This window comes from Hippoglossus hippoglossus, chromosome 14 (genome assembly GCF_009819705.1).
Source record: "Hippoglossus hippoglossus isolate fHipHip1 chromosome 14, fHipHip1.pri, whole genome shotgun sequence".
NCBI classification, from domain to species: domain Eukaryota; kingdom Metazoa; phylum Chordata; class Actinopteri; order Pleuronectiformes; family Pleuronectidae; genus Hippoglossus; species Hippoglossus hippoglossus.
In genome coordinates this window covers 299,331-311,050 of record NC_047164.1, presented here as the reverse complement: position 1 = coordinate 311,050, position 11,720 = coordinate 299,331, and the positions used below count along the sequence as shown (strand labels likewise).

The window sequence follows — 11,720 nt, the reverse complement described above, 5'->3', positions numbered from 1 at the left end:
CAATAATAAGAGCAAAGATTTCCATGTTTAATGTATTAGGTATTGACACACACACACATTTATATATAAATTGAGCTATGACTGTTCTACTGTACAACATAGCTTAGTGGTGACATAATAAGGTCTCTATATCTCCCATAATATAATTCTAATTACAAAGGTAATGAATGTCAACACCTCTCATCATTCCTAACAAACTTTGTTTTCCATGATCTTAAGCTGCAAATAATTCATATTTTCATGTGGTGAAATGTAGTTATGAAAATGTGAAATGCCCCAGACACAAGTGTGTATTCTAAACATATAATAAAAGCTAAATTGTGTTGAAAACATTTATTGTCATCAAGTGATACATGAATATCAAGAACAGGATTTGTTCCAAAGATACAGACACAGTTCGAGATGCAGAAGGAATTATGCAAATTTACTTTGTAAAATAAAAGTTTGAACGATGCACGACCACATTGTTCTCACTTTATTCTGACCTCTTCTTGATGTCACTTATCTTTCGTATTATTTAATGGGGAATTGTTTTCTGATCAATATAATTTGATTTCTATATCCCTATTAAAATACATACATACAATAACATACAGATTTTTCACATTGACCTTTGCAGATCAGCTCCAAAAGTGAATCATCAAGAAACCACCCACGAAATATCCCGACTAAATCTAGTGAAATCCAGTATTGTGGTGTTATTTTGTACAAACAGCGGCTGTGTTTTCGAGCATTGCTGGATACATGTGGGTCACTGCATTTGGAACATTTACACGATTGCACTGGTTTAGCTCTTTTTTCAAAACAGCAACTTACAAACTTTTTATTTGACCTTGTGGTACAAAACATCTCTGTCCTTACTTCTGTGAGAAGCTTGTCTAGAAGGCAAAGTAGAGATCGTAAAACTGAACTGGGACAAAATAACCAATTCACCAACCGTTCTTAAGAACATTTACACACCAAGATTCTGACATGAACGAGTCCTGAAGAAGTTCTTTATTAGTCCCACAATGGGGAAACATTCACCAACAGAATCTACGCACACCGAAGACAACTCTTACTCACACTGACAACTGTAAGACAACCAGTTATTGTGGAGGAGGCTCGGAGAGAACCTCCTCCTGGACCAGAGGACCAATCAGAGCAGCCGAGGGCTGGAAGCTGATTGGTCCTCATGTTCAAAAGGCAGCGGCAGGTGAAAAGGAAAAGATACGTTTCAGTGCACATTCTATTTTTGATGCATGGAGAAAGTGGATGAGCTTTAGGAGCTGTAAGGGATTATGAATGGAATGGGGAACCAACAGCCTGAGGACATTTTCACGTATTGAGAGACTTCAACAGGGCCAATAGGAAGCTGATTGTCCCTCAACACTTTCAACGCATCACTTTCCCGACTGGGGCAACAAACACTGGACCACTGCTACAAACCCCTCCCTCGGCCTGCTGTGGGTAAAGCAGATCCCTGCTCCATCATGTTGCTGAGCACATGCAACATCTCCAACCAGTCTGTGCTCGGTCTGTGCTCGGTCTGTGCTCCTGCGCCCTTCAAGGCATCCATCATTGTTCCAGTGCCAGAAACCAGTGGCCTCCCACCAGCCTGTCACACCGACATCAGTCATCATGAAGGGCTTCCAGCGACCAGTCAAAACCCACACCTGTTGAGCCAACAGGCTAGCGCGCTAACGTTAGCGCCGTCAGCTCACGTTAAGACCACGGAAACAAAAATTAGATACGATAGCAAACGCACAATCAAATGGTCATTTAACTAATTATGTTAACCAGCGTTTAGTGAACAGCTAACTACCTGTGGGTTTTCTTCAGTTGTGTGGGGTCCTCACCAGTGAACTCTGTTAGCATCATGCTAACGTGTAGTTTCCTCTTCAGTCATAAACACGTTGCTATTGACAGGATGTTTAAAGCTACGACTGCTCTCAGAGCGTATTTACTTACAGTCATTTATATAAAGGTTCAAGAACCTGATCCTCCTGAGTTATTCCAGCTGAGCTTTTGATCTGTGACCCTTTGATCTCAGTGAAATAATACCGATCCATTGTGCTTGTATTCTAACCCTTGTGTTGTCCCTGCTTCCCCCGGCTGTTGGCCCCCTCACATAGTCCACCCCATATTAGGACGCACACGTAGCACAATAGACACGTGAGCAGCCCTTGCAGATGTATTTGTTACACCCGCGGCACATGGTGTGAGTTTTACAGTCCTTTTTCCTGGGGCATATCTGACACCTCTTCCTCTTACTCGCCCCGAGCGGGGCTGCTGCTAGGGCTATGGAGGAGGCCGGACACTCGGGTCGAGCGTCGTAGTCAACAGCTCTCTGTGCGGCGGCGGCTTTTACAGCCTTCACAACCGCGGCGGACGCGTCCATGCGGGGGATGCGCTCCCTTCGTGCGATGAACGGAGTCACGAGAGCCTTTCCCAGCTGCTCTAGGAACACCCTCCGCTTGTTCCGCTTGCCCGGCATCCAGTCTGGGTTTATCTCTCTCCATATCACGAAGGCGTTGTAGGAAGAGACGTCGAGAATGTTGTGAAAGACGACCAGGGGCCAGCGCGCGGTCATCCTCCTGCAGCTGTACGTTCCGATCACCTTGTCTAGGTTGTCCACGCCACCTTTGTTGCGGTTGTAGTCCAGGACGATGACCGGTTTCCCGTCCTCGCGGCCGCTGATGTCGGCCTCAGGGTGCCGTGTGCTCAGGAGCACCACATTCCTGTTTTTCTTTGGGATGTAGGACACAAGAGTGGCAGTGGGCGTGAATGCGAACTTGGATGAGAACACCTCTCTTCCCTTGACCGCGAGCAGCCCGGTCGGGAGCTCGGGCTTGTTCTTCCGAACTGTGCCGACCACGGTGAGCTTCCTCTCCAGGAGCTGCCGCGCGAGTTCGTAGGAGGTGAAGTAATTGTCGCACGAGACGTTACAACCGTGCAGTCCCTCCGTTACATCGAGCACTACCCGCAACCCCTGGTTCCGTTCTGGGCGTCTGCCGCTCGGCTTTCCGGTGTACACTTGCATCTTCCAAGCGTAGCTTGATTTCGCATCGCAGGCCACCCACGACTTGATCCCGTATTTCGCCGGCTTGCTGGGCATGTACTGACGGAACGGACACCGGCCTCTAGTTTCAAGTCTTCTTCAAACAGCTGATGTTCATTTAGTGAATTATGATCATTTAGAGTCAAACAGACCATAAAGCACCGGATGTGTTGGGGGGGGGGGGGGGGATACCACAGAGTGATTGACATCTAGTACTGTCCAATGGGTGCAGGTGGCAGGTGTAGGTGGGCAAGGCTCCACCCCCGCTCCTCCAAATATGGTTACTTCTGGTTGTATCAAACCAAGATGGCGCTGAACAAAGTGTCAAACGGAGGCTTCAGAACAGCAGCCGACAAACCGACAGGTGACGTCCTGGTGACGTTGATAGTTGGAAGGAACTGATGAGATCAAAGGTGACGGGCACTCTGACATCACAAAACACATTTTGTGTAATAATCACGACAAAATATGAGTCAAATGCCGGATACAAAAAAATGAAGTGATGACATTTAACATCCGAAGGTCAAAGGTCAGCTTCTCTGTGACATTATGTTTTTCTGTGATTAAACGTCATGACTCAGGAAGTGAGGAGATGTGACCTGATTTCCTGCAGCTTGTTCCTCAGTAACTGTGTGAACCTGCAGTGAGGATGTAGCGCCCTCTACAGTCTCCTTCAGTTTCTTAGTTTAGAGTTGAAGAGAAATTCATCCAGTCTTCTAACTGATGCTTTCCTGGTTCCTAAGGACACAGTGAAACTATAAATTAAATCAAATTAAACTGATCAGTGAAAAGATCAGGATTCCAGCTGAAAGATATTTTGTTTATCTTAGTTTTCAGGACATTTACTTCTTTATTTAGATTTTGCATCATTTTTATGATGCATTTGAATGAATTCATCACCATATGGAATCAAAATCTTGGTTCACAGAGTGAAACTAATCCCAACAAGTGACGTGAAAGATAATTATCACATAGATATTCTCCTTAACCCTTGTGTTGTTCCTGGGTCGAATTGACCCAGAGTGTGTGTGTGTGTGTGTGTGTGTGTGTGTGTGTGTGTGTGTGTGTGTGTGTGTGTGTGTGTGTGTGTGTGTGTGTGTGTGTGAGTGCGTGCGTGTGATCATATGCAAGCCCTGGCCGGTCAGGGTTAGGGTGACCCAAGGATTGTCATTATCCAATTCTCCTGGGGGGTCATTTAGACCCAGACCTGATTCCAATTGAAATCAAGGGGGGGTACATTAGACCCACATATAAGTCTCAGTGTGCCACTCTCTCACGGACCATGGCACGATGTCGCGTCAGGAGCGTTTCACCAGAGAACAGGTTCTCCAACAGCTATTCTCCCAGCAACCATCCTCTGAACCCGAAGAGGACGTGAAAGAGCCAGACCGAGAAGCGGACGGACAAGGAGATGGAGAAGCAGACCAAGAAGCAGACAGAGAGGACGGAGACGGAGACGGAGACGGAGACAACGGCGATAGCGAAGAAGACGAAGACGACGACGGTGACTACGAAGACGACGGCGGTGACGAAGACTACGACCCAGTGGGTGATGCTTCTGCAGATTCTTCATCCTTGGAAGAAGAAGAAGAAGGAGGACAAGACCACGGCGACACCACCACCACCGGACTCGTGGAAAGAGAGACCTTCCCCTCAAGAAACGGGGAAATAACATGGTCCTCGAGGGCGTACGGCCGAGAGGAGGGCCACTGCTCCTCCTCCTCCTCCTCCTCCTCCTCTGCTGCGGCTCAAAGCGGGGTCCTCCGGGGCCCCACGATCCACGCGACGTCCCGCACCGGTGACCTAGCCTCGACGTTCCACCTGTTCATCACACCGACGGTAGAGAACATCATCCTGGAGATGATGAATCGGGAGGGTCGTCGAAAATACGGTGACGAATGCAAAGGGATGGACGAGACCGACCTGCGCGCCTACGTAGGGCTGCTGATCTTAGCGGGCGTGTACAGGTCCTGGGGCGAGGCCCCCGCCAGCCTGTGGGAGGCCGAGAGCGGCCGGGCGATATTTCGTGCCACGATGCCCCTAAAACTCTTCCACACGTACTCCAGACTGCTGCGCTTCGACAACCGCGAGACGAGACGCACGAGATGAGCCACGGACAAATTGGCGTGCGACAATTACTTCACCTCCTACGAACTCGCGCGGCAGCTCCTGGAGAGGAAGCTCACCGTGGTCGGCACTGTTCGGAAGAACAAGCCCGAGCTCCCGACCGGGCTGCTCGCGGTCAAGGGAAGAGAGGTGTTCTCATCCAAGTTCGCATTCACGCCCACTGCCACTCTTGTGTCCTACATCCCAAAGAAAAACAGGAACGTGGTGCTCCTGAGCACACGGCACCCTGAGGCCGACATCAGCGACCGCGAGGACGGGAAACCGGTCATCGTCCTGGACTACAACCGCAACAAAGGTGGCGTGGACAACCTAGACAAGGTGATCGGAATGTACAGCTGCAGGAGGATGACCGCGCGCTGGCCCCTGGTCGTCTTTCACAACATTCTCGACGTCTCTTCCTACAACGCCTTCGTGATATGGAGAGAGATAAACCCAGACTGGATGCCGGGCAAGCGGAACAAGCGGAGGGTGTTCCTAGAGCAGCTGGGAAAGGCTCTCGTGACTCCGTTCATCGCACGAAGGGAGCGCATCCCCCGCACGGACGCGTCCGCCGCGGTTGTGAAGGCTGTAAAAGCCGCCGCCGCCACCGCACAGAGAGCTGTTGACTACGACACTCGACCCGAGCGTCCGGCCTCCTCCATAGCCCTAGCAGCAGCCCCGCTCGGGGCGAGTAAGAGGAAGAGGTGTCAGATATGCCCCAGGAAAAAGGACTGTAAAACTCACACCATGTGCCGCGGGTGTAACAAATACATCTGCAAGGGCTGCTCACGTGTCTATTGCGCTACATGTGCGTCCTAATATGGGGTGGGCTATGTGAGGGGGCCAACAGCCGGGGGAAGCAGGGACAACACAAGGGTTAGAATACAAGCACAATGGATCGGTATTATTTCACTGAGATCAAAGGGTCACAGATCAAAAGCTCAGCTGGAATAACTCAGGAGGATCAGGTTCTTGAACCTTTATATAAATGACTGTAAGTAAATACGCTCTGAGAGCAGTCGTAGCTTTAAACATCCTGTCAATAGCAACGTGTTTATGACTGAAGAGGAAACTACACGTTAGCATGATGCTAACAGAGTTCACTGGTGAGGACCCCACACAACTGAAGAAAACCCACAGGTAGTTAGCTGTTCACTAAACGCTGGTTAACATAATTAGTTAAATGACCATTTGATTGTGCGTTTGCTATCGTATCTAATTTTTGTTTCCGTGGTCTTAACGTGAGCTGACGGCGCTAACGTTAGCGCGCTAGCCTGTTGGCTCAACAGGTGTGGGTTTTGACTGGTCGCTGGAAGCCCTTCATGATGACTGATGTCGGTGTGACAGGCTGGTGGGAGGCCACTGGTTTCTGGCACTGGAACAATGATGGATGCCTTGAAGGGCGCAGGAGCACAGACCGAGCACAGACCGAGCACAGACTGGTTGGAGATGTTGCATGTGCTCAGCAACATGATGGAGCAGGGATCTGCTTTACCCACAGCAGGCCGAGGGAGGGGTTTGTAGCAGTGGTCCAGTGTTTGTTGCCCCAGTCGGGAAAGTGATGCGTTGAAAGTGTTGAGGGACAATCAGCTTCCTATTGGCCCTGTTGAAGTCTCTCAATACGTGAAAATGTCCTCAGGCTGTTGGTTCCCCATTCCATTCATAATCCCTTACAGCTCCTCAAGCTCATCCACTTTCTCCATGCATCAAAAATAGAATGTGCACTGAAACGTATCTTTTCCTTTTCACCTGCCGCTGCCTTTTGAACATGAGGACCAATCAGCTTCCAGCCCTCGGCTGCTCTGATTGGTCCTCTGGTCCAGGAGGAGGTTCTCTCCGAGCCTCCTCCACAATAACTGGTTGTCTTACAGTTGTCAGTGTGAGTAAGAGTTGTCTTCGGTGTGCGTAGATTCTGTTGGTGAATGTTTCCCCATTGTGGGACTAATAAAGAACTTCTTCAGGACTCGTTCATGTCAGAATCTTGGTGTGTAAATGTTCTTAAGAACGGTTGGTGAATTGGTTATTTTGTCCCAGTTCAGTTTTACGATCTCTACTTTGCCTTCTAGACAAGCTTCTCACAGAAGTAAGGACAGAGATGTTTTGTACCACAAGGTCAAATAAAAAGTTTGTAAGTTGCTGTTTTGAAAAAAGAGCTAAACCAGTGCAATCGTGTAAATGTTCCAAATGCAGTGACCCACATGTATCCAGCAATGCTCGAAAACACAGCCGCTGTTTGTACAAAATAACACCACAATACTGGATTTCACTAGATTTAGTCGGGATATTTCGTGGGTGGTTTCTTGATGATTCACTTTTGGAGCTGATCTGCAAAGGTCAATGTGAAAAATCTGTATGTTATTGTATGTATGTATTTTAATAGGGATATAGAAATCAAATTATATTGATCAGAAAACAATTCCCCATTAAATAATACGAAAGATAAGTGACATCAAGAAGAGGTCAGAATAAAGTGAGAACAATGTGGTCGTGCATCGTTCAAACTTTTATTTTACAAAGTAAATTTGCATAATTCCTTCTGCATCTCGAACTGTGTCTGTATCTTTGGAACAAATCCTGTTCTTGATATTCATGTATCACTTGATGACAATAAATGTTTTCAACACAATTTAGCTTTTATTATATGTTTAGAATACACACTTGTGTCTGGGGCATTTCACATTTTCATAACTACATTTCACCACATGAAAATATGAATTATTTGCAGCTTAAGATCATGGAAAACAAAGTTTGTTAGGAATGATGAGAGGTGTTGACATTCATTACCTTTGTAATTAGAATTATATTATGGGAGATATAGAGACCTTATTATGTCACCACTAAGCTATGTTGTACAGTAGAACAGTCATAGCTCAATTTATATATAAATGTGTGTGTGTGTCAATACCTAATACATTAAACATGGAAATCTTTGCTCTTATTATTGTCACATATTCCTGTGCTCAAACAATTTTGACAAGAATCTTCGTATCTCTTTGGACTGCACTCCATAGATAACGGGGTTGAGGCTGCAAGGGATGACATGAAACAGAATGGCCGACAGCTTCCTGTAGTCAGAGTACTGAGGGAAGCGGTGCAGAGTAATGGGCACCATTCCACTAAAGAGCATGATCAGGTACAGACACAGGTGAGTGCTGCAGGTCTTCAGGGCCTTACTGTTCAGAGACTGGTTCTTACTGGTCACACACACGACTGTGATCTTAGCGTAGGTGAGAACTATGCTGCCGATAGAAGCTGAGAGCAGGACCACGGTGAACGTGAGGCCGTAGACATTGTTAATAAACACACTCTCACAGGAGAGTTTGAACAGCGAGGGGTTGTCACAGTAAGGATTCATGATCATTGTCCTGCATCGGTTCAGTCTTATGGTCAAACCCAGCAGAATCCCCACCAGAACAAAGGCCACGCCCCAGGCAGACACGGTCAGCTTGACCACCATGTTGTTGGTCATGATGGCGGCGTAACGCAGAGGATTACAGATGGCCACGTATCTGTCAAAGGCCATGATCATCAGTATCGTGTGAGAGGTGGTGCCGAACATGTGAGTGGTGAACGCCTGAAGCACACACTCGTAGTAGCTGATGAGGCGCTCGGAGGGCGGCACCAGGATGTCTGACAGCACCCGGGGAACCAGCAGAGAGTTCCCCATGATGTCGTTGATGGACAGGTTACAGAAGAGCAGGTACATGGGCTGGTGCAGGCTCCTGTCCGTCCATATCAACAACACGATGCCCACGTTGGCAACGAATATGAACACATAGATGATAAGCAGACAGATAAAGACGGGGTACTTGCTGGCCTTGGTGACCTTTAACCCCTCGAGCTGCAGAGTGAGGCTGTTGTATGAAGAGTTTTCCATCGGAGCTGCGGGAGAGAGACGAGGGAAAAATCATGAAACAAGAACCGACAGAAAACAACAAATCCACAGTCGTCACCTCAGTAATTACATGAAAGCTGTTGTCAAGCATTCACAGAAACAGGAGCAGTCACCTGGAGGGTCGGCTCAGTGAAGAGATCAGCCTCCTCTCTACAGTCACACCAGCTTCACTGGTTTTATGAACGTGGCTGTTCTCTGGGGAAAGGTTTACCAGCACATAATAAACATTAAGTCATGTTCAGAGTCTCATCAAGCACCAACAAGCTCATGATGGGGAAACACCTCAGTGTGATGTAGTGTTCATATGTATTAATACTCACATTGTTGGATGTTCAGAGTTGTGTGGTGGTATCTCGTCATCACGGTATCTCTCACTTTATAACGTCAGGAAACATTCAGGAGTTTCTGTCTCAGTCTCTAGTTTCAAGTCTTCTTCAAACAGCTGATGTTCATTTAGTGAATTATGATCATTTAGAGTCAAACAGACCATAAAGCACTGGATGTGTTGGGGGGGGGGGGGGATACCACAGAGTGATTGACATCTAGTACTGTCCAATGGGTGCAGGTGGCAGGTGTAGGTGGGCAAGGCTCCACCCCCGCTCCTCCAAATATGGTTACTTCTGGTTGTATCAAACCAAGATGGCGCTGAACAAAGTGTCAAACGGAGGCTTCAGAACAGCAGCCGACAAACCGACAGGTGACGTCCTGGTGACGTTGATAGTTGGAAGGAACTGATGAGATCAAAGGTGACGGGCACTCTGACATCACAAAACACATTTTGTGTAATAATCACGACAAAATATGAGTCAAATGCCGGATACAAAAAAATGAAGTGATGACATTTAACATCCGAAGGTCAAAGGTCAGCTTCTATGTGACATTATGTTTTTCTGTGATTAAACGTCATGACTCAGGAAGTGAGGAGATGTGACCTGATTTCCTGCAGCTTGTTCCTCAGTAACTGTGTGAACCTGCAGTGAGGATGTAGCGCCCTCTACAGTCTCCTTCAGTTTCTTAGTTTAGAGTTGAAGAGAAATTCATCCAGACTTCTAACTGATGCTTTCCTGGTTCCTAAGGACACAGTGAAACTATAAATTAAATCAAATTAAACTGATCAGTGAAAAGATCAGGATTCCAGCTGAAAGATATTTTGTTTATCTTAGTTTTCAGGACATTTTACTTCTTTATTTAGATTTTGCATCATTTTTATGATGCATTTGAATGAATTCATCACCATATGGAATCAAAATCTTGGTTCACAGAGTGAATTAAATAGCTGGTGAAGGTAAACCAATCCCATATCTGACCACTTTCTAAAGCCGTGTGTAGATTGTTGGTGTGAAGGTCTTCGTAGATCCAATGCTTGTTAGTGATGAAATTAACTTGGGAAGCGGTCTGTATTTTGTTCCAGATTTTAAGAGTGATCTTAGTCCATGAACCTTTATTTTGATGTTTAAGTACAATTGAAGTTATTTTTTCGCCATCGCATGATTTCCCCAAAAACATATTAGGTTTCAACAACTTTATGTGCGTGATCCTTAAATTCTAACACTTAGACCAGTAGGAAGCACAAGATGACATGTTGTACAGTGACCCACATTTTCTCCTTTAGAAGCTGAGGAAACTCCTCAGTATTATGGACAATGGCGCTCGCCGCATGCACGCCACACTAGTCTGTACAGCTCCTCCTCCTGCTGGGACGAGCACGGACTATAATCAGACACTTAAATACAACAACATGGTAATAATGCACAATAGTGCAATATTACCACTCATGTGGAAAAACACCATTCACATGCAACTTGTGTAACAGTATTGTTTTTGTTAATTATCACATTCATTTATTATCGTGTGCAATATTTTATCTCATTATATTTCAATATAATTTGCAGTATCCACTCCTTCATTATTTCATTTCTACTTACCGCCACTGTAAAGTATTAGTTCCTCTCTATACACCTAATTTTATTTCATTTACAATACTCTTGTATTTTTACTTTTGTTTAATCTTCGCTTGTATTTTAGACTTCATTCTTTATTGTGTTTCTTTCTGCTTCATCTTGTTCTGTACTGTAATCTTGGAGCAAGCTGGCACACGAATGTCCTTCTGGGTTTATAAAGTCTTATCTTATTCACTGACATTAGAGTGCTCCAGGGACGAGTCCTAAAACCGGGAAATGAATTAACATTTGTAATTCTCTTTAACCTTGTCCCAGAGTCAATGGGTTTTTAATAGTTTGGTGAGGTTTTGAAGTGGAGCAGATTTAAGTGGGGTTTGATAAGAGGACTGTTGGTTTGTGCTCTACTGAGTGGTGTGCTAGTTCTAACAGGAAACATCAGAACTGAGCTAGAAGAGCAATGATAACTGCAGCCTGTGCAGCAGGAGGATCCAGGCTGGGAGCAGCTTGATCGTCTGTTTGAGGGTAAAGACCTGTGGTTACTTTTACAAACCTTTTTCACTGCTTTGAGCAAAACCAACCAAATTCCAGCTTCATTCATTCTAATGTGAAAAGTTACAAACATGGAAGTAGAAGGACCAGGCTGAGAAAACGGTGCAGAGTGAATCTTAATGTTTAATAGTGGATAGACAGGGAACCTGCTGGTTACACGGTTTGCACCTCAGACCATTCGAGTGTTGAGGAAATGATCAGGATACAATCATTTAAAGGAAAACACTCG

General features: G+C 46.1%; 1 protein-coding gene across 1 annotated transcript; it reads right to left on the bottom strand.

The window, feature by feature from the left end:
- Nucleotides 1-8,090: 8,090 nt before the first annotated feature.
- LOC117774700 (putative olfactory receptor 52L2) lies at nucleotides 8,091-9,023 on the bottom strand. Its single transcript, XM_034607316.1, has one exon. The coding sequence runs from the start codon at nucleotides 9,021-9,023 to the stop codon at nucleotides 8,091-8,093; it is 933 nt and encodes a 310-aa protein (XP_034463207.1).
- Nucleotides 9,024-11,720: the final 2,697 nt, after the last annotated feature.

Bases quoted from the DNA above. Each gene is read 5' to 3' on its own strand.
- LOC117774700 (XM_034607316.1), bottom strand. From the start codon at position 9,023: ATGGAAAACTCTTCATACAACAGCCTCACTCTGCAGCTCGAGGGGTTA.